A 19,020-nucleotide genomic window follows, 5' to 3' on the forward strand; every position below is an offset into this window, starting at 1 on the left:
TATGGTTCTGTTCTCCCCCGAGGGTTTTTATATTGCGAAGAGGCTTGAGTAGTGTCCTCTGCTTTCTTCCTGGGTGGGAACCGGAGCAATCGCTCCCATGAGTAGGAGATCTTGAATGTCCAACCACATGGGGGAAGCGGAACTGAGACGCGAATTGGTGACTAGAAACCTGTTCGGGGGCAGGGAGTTGAATTCTATTTTGTACCCCTGAGAAATGACCTGTAGTACCCAGGGGCTGGAGGTAATTTTCTGCCACTCTCCTGCAAACTTGAGCAATCGCCCCCCTACTCTGGTGGCGTCATTTTTTTCGGGAGCTGGACCCGGGGCCGGAAAAGATGTTATCTCTGTTCCTATTTCTACCCTCGCCCCCCTTGGGGTAGCTCCATCGACCCGACTTGCCCTTCCCCCTGTAGTCCGTTCTCTGGTTGTAACGGGGTCTACGAAAGGGCTGATATCTCTTATGCTTCTCTTCAGGGAACCCTTTCTTTTCATCTGAGGCTTTTTCCAGGATATCATCGAGCACGGGCCCGAAGACCCTGCCCCCCGAGAAGGGAATTGAGCACAGCTTATTTTTTGATTGCATGTCGCCTCCCCAACTTTTAAGCCAGATAGCCCTTCTGGCTGTGTTGGACAAGGTCTGGCTCCTGGCCGTGAACCTAACAGATTCTGCCGAGGCGTCGGCCAAAAACCCAGTAGCTAACTTCAGTAAAGGGAGGGACTTCAGAATGGTTTCCCTCGGGGTTCTATCTGATAGTTGCTCCTCCAGGTCATCTATCCATAGATGCATGGAGCGCGCTACTGACGTTGCAGCTATATTCATTTTTATGACCGCTGCTGAGCTTTCCCAGGCCCTTTTTAAGAGCCCATCTGCTTTCCGATCTAGGGGTTCCTTCAGGCTTGAGGAGTCCTCGAACGGAATTGCTGTCTTTTTTGATACCTTTGCCACTGGGATGTCTATCTTAGGGACCTCCTCCCAGACTTTGACCTCCTCAGGGTCAAACGGCAGACGAAGCCTAAAGTCTCTGGGGATAGTTAATCTTTTCTCTGCCTCCTCCCATTCCTCCAGTATCATTGCCCGTATGTGGGTATTTACTGGGAAGACCATTGAAGTCTGGGAGCGCAACCCTCCAAACATTTCATCCTGAATTGAGCGGGAAGGAGGGGGTTCCTCGATCTGCATAGTTTGCCGTACCGCCCCTAATAGTTCGTCTGTATCCCCAGACGAAAAGAGATATTTCCTTCCCCTTTCCGGGTGCTCTCTGATCTCCTCCTCCTCTGCATCTGATTCGGACAGAATGTCTTCAGACGACGTATCCGATTCCCTCTGTCTCTTTCTGGATAAGTGGGGATTCGCCTGCGGGGTCTGGGAAGTTGCTAGACCGGATACCGAGGCCTGTACTTCCTCTCTGATTATCGCTCTCATGTTAGACATGAAAGTATCCTGCTCCTCCCCCACTATACGCTTTGCACAAGCGCCACAGAGGGTCTTTTGCCACGTGTCCTTTAGCTTCTTAGAGCAAACCAGACACTTCTTATCCTTCCGCTTAGGGTCCTTTCTCTGAGGTGGAGGCTCCCCCCTAGAACATATAAAATACGGGTTCTGTGGGGTCTATCATTATGGGCTCTGCAGTGACCTCTTCAGAGGTTACTCACGTGACCCTGGCTCTCTGCTCCCGTCTCCGTCTTCTGGTCCTCCATTGGTAATGGTGGATCGCTGTCTGTCAGCCACTGTGGAGACACAGACCTGTAAGTGGCGATGGGTCTCCCCCTGGTCCCCCGGAGCAGAGCCTGCGTCCACCTTGTCTGTGCCGTCTGCGACAAAGCAGTCCCGCTGGGCCTAGACTGGCTGGTGGCACCGTTGGTCCGTTTCTACGGACGCCTGCCCACTTCCCTGGTGGGCCTATACCGCTGTGATTTGTGGGACCGGGTGGTGGCTGACAGCGGGCTTATGGCGACGCGACCGGAAGTGACGCGTCCCCCGGCTGACGACGCGACCGGAAATGACGCATCCCCCGGCTGACGACGCGACCGGAAGTGACGCGTCCCCGCTGATGACGCGCCCCCCACCTGCGACGCGCGCCCTGCTCCTGTCGAAGTGACGCGCCCGTTCTGTGTAGCGCGCCCCGTGGATGGGGTCGACTGCTGCGGCGCCCTCGGCCTTCCTCTGACTCCGGGTACCGGCGACGGGTTCTCCAGGCAGGCAGGTGCGGTCGCTGTCGGTGAGCCGCTTGTGGGCTCAGTCGGCTCCCAGAGGCGGTCTGGCGGTGGTGGCGTCCAGAGTCGAGAGCCCCCGTCAGGAGGAAGCGACTCTGCATCCGGGAGCAGCGCTACACCGGGATAGCTGAGGGACCCTTTATCGGGTTTCAGCTGCAGATTTCTCCAGGTAGGTAGGGAAAAGGCTGGGCCCCCCGATCCTGACCATCTGCATGGAACGGACATTCCTCTTGTCGTTCCTATCCGCAGTGGGACAGGAAAAACACTGAGTGATGGTAGGGGGAGGATCCTTTTGAACTCTCGTGGTTTCCTGTCCCACTGCGGATGAGAAGGACATCCTCCCAATGTGCTGTCAGGTGGTGACCTGGAAAGTAATTTTATTTTCATCAGACGGAAGATGCAACACTATACACAGATGAGACTCTACATACATATGTACTTCAGTGTGTTTCCAACATGGACAATTCAAGGAAAGTTTTTAAAAACACATTAATAGTAATAATAAACGCACACTGTTTCTCTCTTACAACTTTATTTCAAAGATTTATTTAACTAAACTAAAATTAAAATAAATAAATCACAGTGAACAAGTAAGGTCAATGCTTGCACAGGTTTCTTACCTATCGCTACTGTAATTGCCATAATCCTTTCTGTGCAGACCTATGCAAGCCATAAGCTGAATACACTTTATACATAAATGCTGGTTACATGCCCAGTGCCAAACAGATGAATGCTCAGTGAATGTGAAGTTGGCTGCCAGGTTTACCCCTGGAAAGCTGAAATATTTAGAATTTACAATGAAATCATTGACAAACTATAGCAATCTATACCTTTAAGAGTACATGTTGGTCCATTTTCTTGGTTCTTTCGTTTGTTACGGAATTGACTAGGAATGTCTAATGAGAGATCTACAAAGAGAAAAATTAGTGATAAGACTAACAGCATAGTCACTCTGCTGACGATTGCCCCTCAATCCCAATTCTGAGGGGTCAATTCTGACAACCTAATAGCTGCATTTTCTGCTGTAATTTTTTTTTTTTTTTTTAAATATAATTCTTGTCTATCATCAATTCCTCCAACAATATGCTCATTCGTTGAGCAATTTCCGTCATGTTTACACAGGACCATAACGGAGAACAAACATTCCTAAAAATGTTTGATCACCAGTTTGTTAGCATTAATTGAAACCGAAAGCCTAAAGTCCCTTTTAACCCCTTAAGCCCCAAGGGTGGTCTGCACGTTCATGACCGGGCCAATTTTTACAATTCTGACCACTGTCCTTTTATGAGGTAATAATTCTGAAACGCTTCCATGGATCCCGGTGATTCTGACATTGTTTTCTCGTGACATATTGTACTTCATGTTAGTGGTAAAATTTCATTCAAATAACTTGCGTTTATTTGTGAAAAAAACGGAAATTTGGCGAAAATTTAGAAAATTTCGCAATTTTCCAACTTTGAATTTTTATGCCCTTAAATCACAGAGATACGGCACACAAAACACTTGATAAGTAACATTTCCCACATGTTTACTTTACATCAGCACAATTTTGGAACCAAAATTTTTTTTTGTTAAGTTATAAGGGTTAAAAATTGACCAGCGATTTCTCATTTTTGCAACACCATTTTATTTTTACGGACCACATCACATTTGAAGCCACTTTGCGGGGTCTATATGATAGAAAATACCCAAAAGTGACACCATTCTAAAAACTGCACCCCTTAAGGTGCTCAAAACCACATACAAGAAGTTTATTAACCTTTTAGGTGCGTCACAGGAATTTTTTGAATATTTAAAAAAAATTGAACATTTAACTTTTTTTCACAAAAAAAATACTTCAGGTTCAATTTTTTTTTTAGTTTACCAAGGGTAACAGGAGAAATTGGACTGAAAAAGTTATTGTGCAATTTGTCCTGAGTACGCCGATACCTGATATGTGGGGGGGAACCACTGTTTCGGCGCATGGCAGACCTCAGAAGGGAAGGAGCGCCGTTTGACTTTTTCAATGCAAAATTGGCTGGAATTCAGATCGGACGCCATGTCGTGTTTGGAGAGCCCCTGATGTACCTAAACAGTGGAAACCCCCCCACAAATGACCCCATTTTGGAAACTAGACCCCCCAAGGAACTTATCTAGATATGTGGTGAGAACTTTGAACCCCCCAGTGCTTCACAGAAGTTTATAATGCCTGGGTGTGAAAATAAAAAAATCGTATTTTTTCCACAAACATGATCAATTTTAGTCCCCAATTTTTTTATTTTCCCAAGGGTAACAGGAGAAATTGGACCCCAAAAGTTGTTGTCCAATTTGTCCTGAGTACGCTGATACCTCATTTGTAAGAGAAAACTACTGTATGGGCACACGTTGGGGCTCGGAAGGGAAATAGTGACGTTTTGGAATGCAGACTGATGGAATGGTCTGCGGGTGTCATGTGCATTTGGAGAGCCCCTGATGTACCTAAACTATTGAAACTCCCCACAAGTGACCCCATTTTGGAAACTAGACCCCCCCCCACAGAACTTATCTAGATGTGTGGTGAGCACTTTGAACCCCCAAGTGATTCACAGAAGTTTATAACGCCCGGGCGTGAAAATAAAAAAATCATTTTTTTCCGCAAAAATGATATTTTTGCCCCCCAATTTTTTATTTTCCTAAGGGTAACAGGAGAAATTGGACCCCAAAAGTTGTTTTGCAATTTGTCCTGAGCAGGCTGATACCCTATATGTGGGGGTAAAACACTGTTTGGGCGCATGGCAGAGCTTGGAAGGGAAGGAGCACCATTTGACTTTTTCAACGCAGAATTGGCTGGAATTGAGATCCGACGCCATGTTGCATTTGGAGAGCCCCTGATGTGCCCAAACAGTGGAAACCCTCAATTCTAACTCCAACCCTAACCCCAACACACCCCTAACCCTAGATGGAAAATGGAAATAAAAAAAAGTATTTATTTTATTATTTTTCCCTAACTAAGGGGGTGATAACGGGGGGTTTGATGTACTATTTATGGCGGTTTTTATATTTGGCAGCTGTCACACGCTAAAAGACGCTTTTTATTGTAAAAATAGTTTTTGCATCATCACATATTGAAAGCTATAATTTTTCCATATTTTGACCCATCGAGTCATGTGAGGTCTTATTTTTTGCGGGACGAGTTGACGTTTTTATTGGTACCATTTTCGGCCACATGACATTTTTTGATCGGTTTTTATTCCGATTTTTGGGATGCAGAATGAACAAAAACCAGCGTTTCATGAATTTCTTTTGGGGGGTGTGTTTACACCGCTCAGAGTGCGGTTAAATTGATAAGGCGGTTTTATTATTCGAGTCAGTACGGTTACAGCGATACCTCATTTATGTCTTTTTTTATGTTTTGGCGCTTTTATGCAATGAAAACAATTTTATATAAAAAATAATTATTTTTGCATCGCTTTATTCTGCGAGCTATAACTTATTTTTTCGCGGATGACGCAGTATGGCGGCTCGTTTTTTGCGGGACAAGATGACGTTTTCAGCGGTATACCATGGATATTTATATGCGTCTTTTTGATCGCGCGTTATTGCACTTTTTATTCGGCGGTATGATAATATATCGTTATTTTTTGCTTCGTTTTTTATTTTTATTTTTTAAGGGGTTCGCTAAAGGAGTTAACTAATGGGACAGTTTTATAGGGCAGGTCGTTACGGACGCGGCGATACCAAATATGTGTACTTCTATTGTTTTTTTCTTTTTTATTTCCAAAAAATGAATTTATTGGGGAATATTTTTTTTTTCTAATTTATTTAGCGATTTTTTTAAAATTATTTCTACACTTTTTTTATTTTTTTTTTAAACTTTATTAGGTTGTCCCAGAGGGGACATCACTGTCCTGTGACAGATCGCTGATCTGTCACATCACAGATCACTGTGCCAGATCAGCGATCTGTCACAGGCATTGATGCAGACTTCCTCATGCCTGCGCTTTGCAGGCACTGAGGAAGTCAGCTCCCTACAGGCTCCCGAAGGTCCCCGTCGCCATCTTGGATCCGGGGACCTGTAGGGAAAGAGCCCCTCTCAGCAGCGCTGCACATTGCACTGCTGTGGGGGGCTCAGGGAAGCACTGAGGGAGCCCCCTCCCTGCCGATGCTTCCCTTTAACCCCCGGTACACCGCGGGTTAACGTGGACACATTGTGCCGGGTATCAGCTGTGATAATTAGCTGACACCCGGCCACGATCAGCGGCGCTCACCACGTGGGTGCCGCTGATCGCTGTGACATACTATCCCGTCCCTGGGAATTAAGTCCCAGGGCACATGGACGGGATAGTACATCACAAGGGATTAAGGGGTTAAACAAAGAGTTTGAACACCACAAAACACCACAAGTCTTGAATGGGAGCTAGCCAGCAGGACCTGAAAGAGGCAACTAAATAATGTACAGAGCAATTGAGTTCTACTCCATAGATGGTTTACATCCGGCTGAAGCAGATATCAGCTGATTAGTGGGAGTGTACGGTGTCAGACCCCCACCAATCGCATATTATTTACCTATCTTTTAAATAGATTGTCAATATGTCCCAGACAACCCCTTCAATGCCATCCTGCAGTAAACATACCTAGAAATGGGTCAAATTTCTTAGATTCGGTTCCACAAATTAGGCAGTTGACTTCATTCTGCAGAATACCCCCAAATACAGACGTTACCACGGTGTTTGCTCCATTGCTGCAACATACAAGATGAAAACAATCTAGCCATTTTCATGTTACAAAAATAATTAAAAAGCACTATTGAAGGAGAATCCCTCTACAGTGGGGGCAGTGAGAGACCATAAGGCTAGCATAAGTGATGCAAACATATGTAGCAGAAAGCCTCCTCCTATATTTTGCAGGGTGGTGTGAGAAATTAGCTGACATAAAATACAAGTTTCCAGGGAGCTTCATTGGGGACAAAGGAAGTTTGGGGTGCACACTGCTGCCACCAGGAGCCTGACACTAAGAATTACAACCTTGGCCCTATCCTGGATCTCATCATACCTAACAGACCGAACATTTAGTGTCTCCCTCTCACACACCACCTTCTCACCTTGCCCCCTTGTCTGTCGGTGTTCCTCAAGGCTCAGTCCTAGGACCCCTACTCTTCTTCATCTACACATTCGGCCTGGGACAGCTCATAGAATCCCACGGTTTGCAGTATCACCTCTACGCCAATGGCACGCAGATCTATCTATCTGGACCTGACCTCACCTCCTTACTGACCAAAATCCCACAATGTCTGTCTGCTATTTCAGCTATCTTTTCCGCTCGCTTTCTCAAACTGAACATGGACAAAACAGAATTCAGTATACCACCCTACCCGCGCCCTCCGTTCTGCTGATGACCTGAGGTTAGTATCCTCAATAGTCAGAACCTCCCACTCCCGTCTCCAAGACTTTACACGTGCCGCGCCAATTCTTTGGAATGCACTTCCCAGGTCAATACGATTAGTCCCCAATCCCCACAATTTTAAGCGTGCCCTGAAAACGCATTTATTCAGACTGGCCTATCGCCTCAACACATTAACCTAATCTATCCCTGTGTGGCACTGCCAAAAGTTTTACCATAACCAGATTTCCCGCATCATGTTCCCACATGCTTTATGCATCCATTAGCCCTCTGTGTCTGTACTGTCACACACTTAACATTATGGCTGGTCCATACAATCAGGGCAACTGTTACCACCCACCTTTCGTGTCTACCTCTTTCCTCATAGACTGTAAGCTTGCGAGCAGGGCCCTCATTCCTCTTGGTATTTGTTATAATCTACTGTATGTGATTATTGTTATGCTGTAATGTCTATTGTCTGTACAAATCCCCTCTGAAATGTAAAGTGCTGCGGAATATGTCGGCGCTATAAAAATAAAATTTATTATTATTATTATTATTATTATTATTATTATTATTATTATTATTATTATTAATTCAGAATCTTTCCCCCATCTCACTCTACCCCTCCACCAAGACCTATCCATCATTGTCAATAGATGCTCGCTTTCCCCAGTCCCACATGCTCGGTGCCTGGAGGTGATCCTCGACTCTGCCCTCTCTTTCAAACCACATATCCAAACCCTTGACTCCTCCTGCCGCCTCAAACTCAAAAATATTTCCTGGATCCACGCATTCCTCAACCATGAAACCACAAAAACACTAGTGCACGCCCTGATCTCCCGCCTCAACTACTACAACCTCCTACTCTCTGGCCTCCCCTCTAGCACTACTCCAGTCCATTCTATACTCTGCTGCCCGACTAATCCACCTGTCTCCCCGCTATTCCCCAGCCTCCCCCTTATGCCAGGCCCTTCACTGGCTTCCTATTGCCCAGAGGCTCCAGTTCAAAACCCTAACCATGACATCAAAGCCATCCACCACTTGTCTCCCCCATACATCTGTGACATGGTCTCCCGGTACCTACCTGCACGCAACCTTCGATCCTCTTAAGATCTCTACCTCTAGTCCCTCTTGTTCCCACAACGACATACAAGACTTCTCTCGTGCTTTCCCATACTCTGGAACTCGCTGCCGCAACACATCAGACTCTCGCCAACAACAGAAACCTTCAAGAAGAACCTGAAGACCCACCTGTTCTGACAAGCCTACAGCCTGCAATGATCCTCAGTCTACTGAACCACTGCACAACCAGCTCTGCTCTCTCCTAGTGTATCCTCACCCATCCCTGTAGACTGTGAGCCCTCACGGGCAGGGTCCGCTCTCCTTCTGTACTTGCGTGTCCCTTGTCTTGCACATGTTTATTGTACTTGACTATATTTCCCTTTTCACATGTAAAGTGCCATGGAATAAATGGCGCTATATAAATGTATAATAATAACAACCTTAAAAAAACAACTCTGTTCCTCAGCAGGTTACACCCATCTAATGGCATTAAACTACATTAAACTATGCAGTAAGTGAGAAAAGCTATAGGAGAATCAGAAAAAAATTACGAGTACAAACCCAACCCGGCAACAAGAAGAAAAAGGCATGGTGCTGTGTCCCCAATGAAGGCTACTTGAAAGCGATTTTATGGAAATATGCAGGTTAATCAATGATCAGGGTCAAAATACAAGACCGCAACTTGATACAGCGAACATGCAAAATGGTCAAAATTTACACTACTTTTATCAATTTGTAGCAAAGATTGGGATAATTTAATGTTCTACAACTGCATGGAAGACACGTACATACAGCACTTGCTGCTCGAGGATCGGTTGGAGGTTTCCAGTGGCATGTGAGACTGACTGGAGCAGTCAGAGTCCCCCTGAAGTTCTAGATGCAAATGGTCCAACAAATACCGCATGAATTCATGAGCATCTTGCTGCTGGTAGCCCCTTAAGAGTTAAAGATGAAGAAAAGTAAATTCATTTTCTATGAATCAATTCAGGATATAGTACATTTTTAACAAAAACATCTCCAATTGCTTTTAATCAAGCCCAGTTGATTGTAAGTAAAGGTACAACGCCATCAATAAGCCCAAAACTAGAGAGTAAAATAGCAACCTAAGCAGACTAAATGACAACGCTGATCAGCTGCAACCTTCACATTCAGTCTCAACAGGGAGACATCTCTCTTTTGTTCAGACGGGAAGGGAGGCTGCAATGGTCAAGTGACGCCCCCTCGCTGGATGTTGATGTCAGCTGACCAGTGGGTATGCAAATTGCCTCTTCAGAGCGGAAGAGAACTAGAACTCTAGCGCCATATATTGGAAGTAGCAATCCTTAAAGTCAATATCGACCCTTTAACGGGCATTGCAGTATATGACTTAAGATAAAAAGCCAAACCAGAATCTAAATGTGCAGACAAATCAGCGCAAAGTGTGAGATCTGGTTTTGGTGGATGAGAGGGGTCTAACTGGGATCCATAGGGCAACGTTTCTCGCTGTGAAGATTGACCAGCCAAGCCTGGTATGTCAATGTGAGGAGACTAAAGGGCATGTCACACTAAGAGATATCGCTAGCAATATCGCTATAACTGGTGACGTTATAGTGATAATGCTAGCGACATCGCTGTGTCTGATACTTACCTACGACCCGCTCCCCCACTGGTTATCGCTGATCGCGCGAGAACGTTCAGGACTGTTTCTCGTCGTCAGCTTCCTGCGGCGCTTCCTGCTGTGAAGACGAGCGACGCGTAGAGCCGGGCGGGAGGACGCAGGATCGCCTGGTCTGACAGGTAAGTAGCGACCCCCGACCCCAGCGATGTCGCTGGTGAGATCTGCCTGTGTGGCAGCTCACTAGCGACCACTTAGCGATGTACCAGCGATCCTGACCGCGTCATATCGCTGGTCGGGATCGCTGGTACATCGCTAAGTGTGACAGTACCTTTAAGCCTTGCAATGCTGCTCTGGGAAATTAAATATGCAAATTAGGCCAGGCTAGGCACATCACTGTCCACAAGGACAAACGTTACCCCTTGGATCCCAGTCTGACGCCTCTCACCCAGCCACACCAGATTTCACACTTTGCAATAATGAGGGGCAGCACCCCGAGATACTGTGTCTGCAAATTGAGATTCTGGGTTGGCTTTTATCATATGGCAAGGCTTGTTAAGGGTTCATACTGACGCTTGGTACTGCTACTTTCAATAGGTAGGAATAATTTGTGGATTCCTCCCGTGCTGCTCTGTACAGAAGACATCAAATCTCAGCGATTTATTCAAACTTGTAGCTTTCATTCTACATGTTTCAAAGTGTCAAGAACTTCTTCCTCAGGAAATGACCACATTCTGTGGTCATTTCCAGAGGAAGAACTACTTGACACTTTGAATTGCGTAGAATAAAAACCACGTTTGAATTCATCGCTGAAATCTGCCATCTTCCATACACAGCAGCACTGGAGGAATCCACAAATTATTCCTAACTTCATGCTTTTTGGCTTTGACCCGTGGATCTGTAGAAGCTATACAAAGGATTTAAAATTTCTTTTAAAATCATAAATCAGGTTAGCACAATCTGATTAAGAAATAGAATTCTATGTTAAATACGACCCTATTTCGCAATACTTTCTCCCCAGTATTTTAACTTCCATTAGGTGGACCAGAGTTCAAGTCCTCTTCCTCTCTGAAGAGGCAATTTGCATATTTAATTTCCCAGAGGAGCATTGCAATGGTTAAAAGTGTCCTCACAATGGCGTTCCTGGCCAGTGGGGGGGACGCATTACTAGATGGAGAGCACTCACTCCAATACAGTAGATGAGTATAGGGTTTTTTTTTTTTTACTTCTAACACCACCATGGGTCTTTAAGGTTAATTTTAAATTAGTGGACAGACGCATCACAGTAGGTATTTGAAATGCGGTTCCTAAAAACAAATATAAAAACGCATGTATTGGAAAAAAGGGTTCATACTAAACACCATACTTGCCTTGAAACCTATTAAGTGAACTTTAAAAATAGTTGAAAATTTCGAATAAAATAAAAATCTGTCAAACTAACTTATGCCATAAATACAGTCAATGACTTAATTCAGCTGCTGTTTCGAATAAAGGACACACCTACTTCACTACAAGCACATTACATTTAACAATTAGAATCAGCACCTACAGGAACATGACGAGGCCACTACACTATAATAAATTTGTATTCACATCCATAGCATTACGGATGGGGCGTATTCTTTTCGATATATTAGTTGCAATCACTGCATGTAAGAATCCACCGATTCGTGGACAGTGGTATACAGAAGCCATTTTCAAGTTACAACAAAATGGTTACTAAAGGACAAAAGTCTGTATTGGTTACTCAACAGTGTTCATGAAACTGTAAAGGGTTGTCCACTAATACTGCAACCTTGCAGCGTTGGGAGTCCTGGGTTCAAATCCCACCAAGGACAACATCTGCAAGGAGTTTGTATGTTCTCCCCGTGTTTGTGTGGGTTTCCTCCGGGTTCTCTGGTTTCCTCCCACATTCCAAAGACATACTGACAGGGAATTTAGATTTTGAGCCCCATCAGGAACAGTGATGATATTGGCTGTAAAGCACTGTGGAATGAATGGCGCTATATAAGTGAGTAAAATAAATAATTGTACATTAATGACTTATCGTTACAAAAAGTCATCAGTATAGATGGGAGTCATCTGATATCCCACCTATCAGCAGCCGCGGTGCCAATGGCAGCTGAATAAAGCGGTGTGCAGATCCATACACAGTGAGTGTAGTGGCCATTCTCTAGTACTGCAGCTATGCTCCCTTACTTCAATAAGATCTGATCAGAAGTATCTAGCAATGGCTGCTACACAGTGTTCAAAGCCTTGTTGTTCTGGCGTCATACACTATATACATCTGGTGAGACCTACAAACAGGTGATTGGTGGGGGTGCTAAGTGCCAGACCAACACCAGGCTGTCCAATGTCAAATTAATGGAAAGCTATTTAATATGTTGTGTTACTAGCACCTCAACACAAAGATTACCTGAAGCAGAAATATACAAGGTGGGTGAACTCTAAGGGTGTGTGTACACGTTGCAGAGTCTGCTGCGGATCCGCAGTGGATTTGGCCCTGCGGATCCGCAGCAGTTTCTGCTGCGTTGTACAGTACCATTTTAGTCTATGTAAAAAGAAAAACACAGTGCACACGTTGGATTTTTCCGCGCGGATTTGCTGCAGATTTAAATCTGCAGCATGTCACTTCTGTTAGGAACGGCGGAACGCACTAAATAAAACTAAAGTGCGTTCGCCGCTCGGGGTTCACCGTGCAGTAGATGTTACACCGCTGCTAGGTAATGACAGAGGAGCAATATGGCGGTATATGCGCACAGGTTAGACTTCACCCGAAGTGCGCAAAGCGGGCTCTGTTCACACATAGAGGCGCCGCAACATAAACATACAAAATAGCTTAGTTACTCACCGATAACGGTGTTTCTCAGAACCCATGACAGCACCACGGAGAGAGGGGATCCGCCCTTCAGGGACAGGAACCTACAGATAAAAAGGGCGGTACCTCTCCTCCGCCTTCAGTTGGTTACAGAGCATCAGAGGGTCTCCAGGTTAGTTAGACAACAGAAATATATGCATAACATTATAATATTGCTTATTATCAGAAGCACCGTGTCTAAACGGAAACACTCTACTAACAGTAAAACGTGCCCACCACACTCGTGAAGGGGAGGGGAATAAGCGGGTGCTGTCATGGGTTCTGAGAAACACCGTTATCGGTGAGTAACTAAGCTATTCTCCCTCACCCATGACAGCACCACGGAGAGAATTACAGAGATTGGTAGCTTAGGGAGGGACCACCGCCTGAAGGACCCTACTCCCGAAGGTCAGGTCAGACGTAGAGGCTAGATCTAATCTATAGTGCCTAAAAAAGGTCGAAGGTGATGACCAGGTGGCCGCCTTACAGATTTTTTCTATTGATACCTCAGATCTTTCAGCCCATGAGGTCACCATCACTCCTGTGGAATGGGCTCTCAACCCTTCCGGAATGGTATTTTCACTGGATGAATATGCCAGGGCAATCGCATCCCTTATGCACCTTTCCAGGGTACTCTTAGATGCTTTGAGTCCCTTCCAAGGTCCCTGAAAACACACAAGGAGAGAGCCTTCCTTCCTACATTTCTTGGTGGCCTCTAGATACTGCACTAGGCACCTCATCACGTCTAAGGTGTGGAATTTGTCTTCTCCCTTCTTTTTAGGATTTGGGCAGAATGAAGGAAGGACTACCTCTTGGGACTTATAGAAGTGTGATGACACTTTGGGTAGATATGCCAGGTCAGGCTTTAAAATGACCCTATCATCTAGAATCTTTGTGAAAGGTGGCCCTACTGATAAAGCTTGCATATCGCTCACTCTGCGAGCTGATGTTAGCGCCAAAAGAAGCACTGTTTTTAACGACAGGATTCTTAGGGATGCTGAGTGAATAGGTTCGAATGGAGGGCCTGTTAGCGTGGATAGTACAAGATTTAGATCCCATGATTGTAATCTTTGATTAGCTATCGGCCCGGATCTGGATACGGCCTTAGTAATCTGTCACCCAGGGATTACCTACCACATTATGGTTATAAAGGTGCCCAAGGCCTCTACTTGTACCTTTAATGTGTTGACCGCTAGACCCTGTTCTAGGCCCTTTTGTAGAAATTCTAGGATTTTGTCAATGTGAACCTCATCCTGAACCTTTACCTCCGAAGTGGATAAGAATTTTTTCTCTTTTTTTTTTTTTGTAGTGTAGTTATCAGGTTCTCTGAAATTCCTCTGTCTCTCATCAGTGCCCTCTCAAATTCCATGCTGTTAAATGGAATCTCCCTGCCTGAGGGTGTAACACTGGCCCCTGCGATAGCAGGTCCAGGAGATCTGGGAGGATCCATGGGTCAGTTAGAGAGAATATTCTTAGCCAGGAGAACCAGGTTCTTTTGGGCCAGAAGGGGGCTATTAAAATCATTCCTGCCCCATCCTCCCTGACTTTTCTTAACACTGCTGGGATCAGCATGATCGGGGGAAAGGCATATGTTAGGCCCCATGTCCATGGGAGTATGAAGGCGTCCAGAGCTAGAGGATTCCCCCTGGGGTCTATGGAGCAGAAAGTTTCCACTTTTTGTTTCTGAAGTCGGCAAACAGATCTATGCCCGGGTCCCCCCACATTTTTTCAATCTGCCGAAAAACGGACCGCTTTAGGACCCATTCCCCTTGTCATAATTGGGAGCGACTTAGAAAGTCTGCCCTTTGATTCTCCGTGCCCCGGATGTGTAGTGGTGACAGAGATAGCAGGTTTGCCTCTGCTAATTTGAGGACTCTGGAGAATGTTTCCATTAGGGCTCGGGACCTGGTTCCCCCCTGATGATTTATATATGCTATTGTGACTCGATTGTCCGAAATATGCGGACATGATGACCCCGGAGCAGGGGTAAGAAGTGTACTAATGCGTAGCCCACTGCTAAGAGCTCTCACTGGTTCGAGGAGGCTTCTAATTCTTGAACTCCCCACGTACCCTGGGCCACTTCGTTGTTCATGTGTGCTCCCCACCCTGTGGGACTGGCATATGTGGTAGCTATGTGTGTTATTTTTTGTTACCCAGGGGATCCCTTTGGAAGGGTTGTCTTGGCTTTTCCACCAGGTTAGGGAATGAGTAGTTTTTGAATTTAGGGTAATACGACCCTCTAGGTGTCCCCCTACTGCAGACTAGTTGGCTAGTACATCCCACTGTAGAACTCTCGTGTGTAACTGAGCCCATTGGACTGCTGGCAGGCAGGCGGAGCGAGAACCTAGTCGTGACATCGCTTTTCTTAATGTCATGGAGGGAGTTTGGATGGCTCTTGTTACAATTTGAGCGATTTTCTCCTTCTTGCCGTCTGGGAGGCGGCACTCTTGAATGTTTGAGTCCAATATTAGACCCAAGAATTCCTGTACTCTGCTGGGCTCTGATCTTGATTTTTTAGATTCAGGAGCCAGCCCAGGCCTTGCAGAGTGCCCATCACTCTGTCCCCCTGTTCCCAGCGTTTTTGAACCAAGCTGGTTGCTATTAAAAATAGTCCAGATACGGGATTAATATTATGTCTTGCTCCCTTATATGGGCCATCATCTCTGCCCGTGGAGCTACAGATATTCCGAATGGCAAGGCTCTATACTGGAGTTCTCTTATCTCGCCCTTTATCGAGACAGCTAACCTGAGATATTTCCTGGAGTTTTTGTGAATGGGGATGTGATAATAGGCGTCGCTGAGATCCAACACCGAGATTGGTGGTGGACCTGATTGACTCCAAAAAATTTTTTTTTTTAAATTTATAATTGTCTGAAACCTGCCGCCTGGCTTGGTCACCAGGAAAAAGAGGGGAGTAAAACCCCTTGCCCCTTCCCTGCAGGGAAACCTCCTGGAGGGCTCCTTTTTCTACCAGGCTTAGGACTTCGTTTCCTAGGGCTTTCTGCTCTTGCATACTGGATCTTAGCGGAGTCATTACATACTTTTGAGGCGGGAGGGAGAGAAGTTTATCCTTAGGCCCTCCTGGATTAGGGGTTTACTGTCCATGGGTTGTTTGATATTCTTTTCCAGGCTGGGAGAAAAAAGGGTTAACCTTCCCCCCACCCTGAGCAAACTGTCACCTAGAGGGCTTTTTGTCTCAGGACAAGTTGCCGAGGAGGAACCCTCTATCTCTTCTCAGCCCACTTTGCTCTCTCGGTGGTCTCCGCAAAAGAAACTTTCTATTCCGAAAGGGCCTCTTAGCTGCATTTGAGAGTGCTGCTGCTTTGGACGATAACCAGACTGAGTCTGCGGATGAGTCCGCTAGGAAGGCAGCCGCTCCCCTTATTACTGGGATAGAGTCTAGGATTTTATCGCTTGGCGTCCCGCTATGGCTGGCCTGAGGTTACCTCCAGCTAACTGCCATGCACCTTTAAGAAAGGTATCTGCCTTTTTATCTAGGGGACCCCTGAGGGTGCCCATGTCCTCAAAGGGGAGGGCAAAATTTTTTTTTTTTTTTTTTTTGAGGCCTTTGCGACAGCTACATCGAGCTTCGGGCCCCTTTCCTCACAGGGATATTTCCTTTTAAGGGAAGGGACCGTGGTGTTTTTCCTGTCCGGTTTATCCCATTCTTTTTGATTAGACCCCGCACATTTTCATTTAGCGGGAACACTCTCCGCGCCTTTTCTGGCCCAGTCCCCCGAACATTATGTCCTGGACTGTTTTATCCGGCCTAGGGTCCAGCACCCCCATGGTAGACGTTACCGCTTTCACTAGTTTGTCCACCTCGTCTAGGGGGAAGCAGTGACGCCCCTCTGTTTCCTCGTCTGAGGATGAGGAACTGGAATCTGAGGGTTTTGACGTGATTTCTCCCCGATGTCGAGGAATCTGACTGGGAAATCACTATTGTGTCTTTCTCTTTTTTTTTTTTTTTTGATTTGTCCCTATGCTTAAGGGATATAAGGGCACTCTGACCTCCAATTTAATCGCAGCTTTTAGGTCAGAGGCCAAATCCGGAGTTTCCTAACAGAGGATTTCTTTTGTACATGGTTCCGTTTTTTTTTTTTTTTTTTGCACTCGATGTTTTCTTTGCTTTGGCTTTTGCCCCCGGTGGTCACTGGGGTTATAGCAGTTTTTGGCCCCTGATCATTTGACCATTCCCTTTTCCCATGGGGTCACATGGTCTAGGCAGGTGTTGGTGATAGCGTCTTGTGAAGCCACTGCAGAAACCTGGTGGAGTTACCAGCTGGCTTGAAGCCACTGCTGAAACTGGTGTTGAACTCTGGCTGCCTGGTGTCCGCAGCAGAGTGAGATGGTGAAGGTGGCAGCTGGCTCTGAGGTGTAGAACCACTCTCTCAAGAAATAGGTAGGGGACTAGCACAAGTGGGGCACCCCTTTTCTTTTCCCCTTCTTTCCCTAGTAAGGGAAATGGAACTTTTAATACAATGGTGAACATTCACGAAGATCACTCACCCAAAGGTATGCGGTTGCAGGTATCGATTCGGGAGATGGAGTCAGGTCCTGAATAGGCTGCACTCCTGGTGGCGATTTGCTCCTTGCAGCTGACGTGCTATGCTGCGTGGAGTGACTACTGGAACGACCATCTGTACTGCGTTCTTTTGACGATGATTGTGGTGGTGGTGCTGCTGCTGCTAAAGCTGCTGCCTGGCTTGCTGCTCCTGTTGCTGGTCACTATCCCCTTCAGGATCGCCTCCAGCCTGGAGCGTTTGTGCAGCCACCATTTTAAAATTTCCCGGCTGGCGTCACCGCTCCCATCCTGCACCGCGGTCCCGGGAGAGCGCTCCTGCGCATGCGCCGGTTCTAGGGACCCGGAAGCCGGCTTCTACTTCCGGGGCGGCCGCCATCTTGGTACACCTCTGTAACCCGGCGCCGCCCGCATGTTTACCGGGTCCCCACGAGCCCCGACTTCCTCTCCGGAGCGGCGGCTCCGGCGTCACTCCCGCCCGCTCACCCGGCAGCCCGCATGGGCCCCAGCAGTGGCGGCTTCGGGCACCGCACCTTCCCGAGGCAGGGGCCTTCCCGCTGCCACCACCGGTCAGGCCGGCCCCGGATCCTGGACACACGAAAGGTACCGTCCTGTGGGTCCCTCCGTCAGGGACAGGAACCCAACTGAAGGCGGAGGAGAGGTACCGCCCTTTTTATCTGTAGGTTCCTGTCCCTGAAGGGCGGATCCCCTCTCTCCGTGGTGCTGTCATGGGTGAGGGAGAAACACAGCCTCTTAGTATCACAGGCCTCAGGTAAATGCACACACGGTATCAGGTCACAGGAGCAGGACCTAAGACAGAGGAGCTGCGTCCATCTAGACTTACCGTGTGTGCGGCGTCGCTGCTGTGAGCGCCAAGAAGGGCTGCAACTGCAGCGCAGCGTAGGACACTGCCGCAGGACGACACAGCTACAAAGCAGGCGCTATGTCAGACGCTAGCGCAGAGGTGCGGTGTGCACAGTGGCCAAAGGCTTGCCACTGACTGGCGCTGACTACTGAACTAATTCCCTATCCACATGCGTAATATCAGAGGGAAGGGGTTTCATAATAAGTCAGTCACCAGAATCATACATCCATCACCATTCACACATAGCAAGTATAGTCTATACTAGCGCATGGCTGACCGGTCATGCGCGCTTTTTATAGTCGTGCGGGACCTTCCAGATCTCCGAGATGGACCAATGAGATCTGGAGCAGGACCTGGGCACATGACTCCCGATCTCCAATGGGAGATCGTCTCGTGAGCATGCCCAGTATGAGCACAGAGGAACTTAATCTCTGGAGCGGTCTGCTGCAAAGTAATCTTCTCTGCAGTAGATAGACAGCAGGAGACCGCAGAATGTGAGGCTCTGGATTCCTGCAGAGCAGACACAGAAACCTGACGCCTAACAACTTCTTTGTGCGGATTCCGCA

At 46.8% G+C, this 19,020-nt stretch overlaps 1 protein-coding gene and 1 long non-coding RNA gene across 3 annotated transcripts in view; both read right to left on the bottom strand.

Annotated features, from left to right (window-relative positions):
- Positions 1 to 19,020, bottom strand: part of USP3 (ubiquitin specific peptidase 3) — a 65,626-nt gene that overhangs the window by 27,798 nt on the left and 18,808 nt on the right. For both annotated transcript variants that reach the window (XM_073579386.1, XM_073579387.1), the window contains exons 9-11: positions 9,405 to 9,551; positions 6,807 to 6,913; positions 3,045 to 3,122 (exon numbers count right to left, since the gene is read on the bottom strand). In XM_073579386.1, the coding sequence (XP_073435487.1) occupies positions 3,045 to 3,122; positions 6,807 to 6,913; positions 9,405 to 9,551 (332 nt within the window). The remainder of the gene's footprint in view (positions 1 to 3,044; positions 3,123 to 6,806; positions 6,914 to 9,404; positions 9,552 to 19,020) is intronic.
- LOC141092996 (uncharacterized) lies at positions 15,935 to 18,338 on the bottom strand. Its single transcript, XR_012232967.1, has 2 exons — positions 17,374 to 18,338; positions 15,935 to 17,333 (listed from the first exon to the last, which is right to left on the bottom strand). It is a non-coding gene; the product is annotated as an uncharacterized lncRNA (long non-coding RNA).

The sequence above is a fragment of the Dendrobates tinctorius genome, unplaced genomic scaffold, assembly GCF_039654945.1.
Source record: "Dendrobates tinctorius isolate UK_male_01 unplaced genomic scaffold, ASM3965494v1 ptg000062l, whole genome shotgun sequence".
NCBI lineage: Eukaryota > Metazoa > Chordata > Amphibia > Anura > Dendrobatidae > Dendrobates > Dendrobates tinctorius.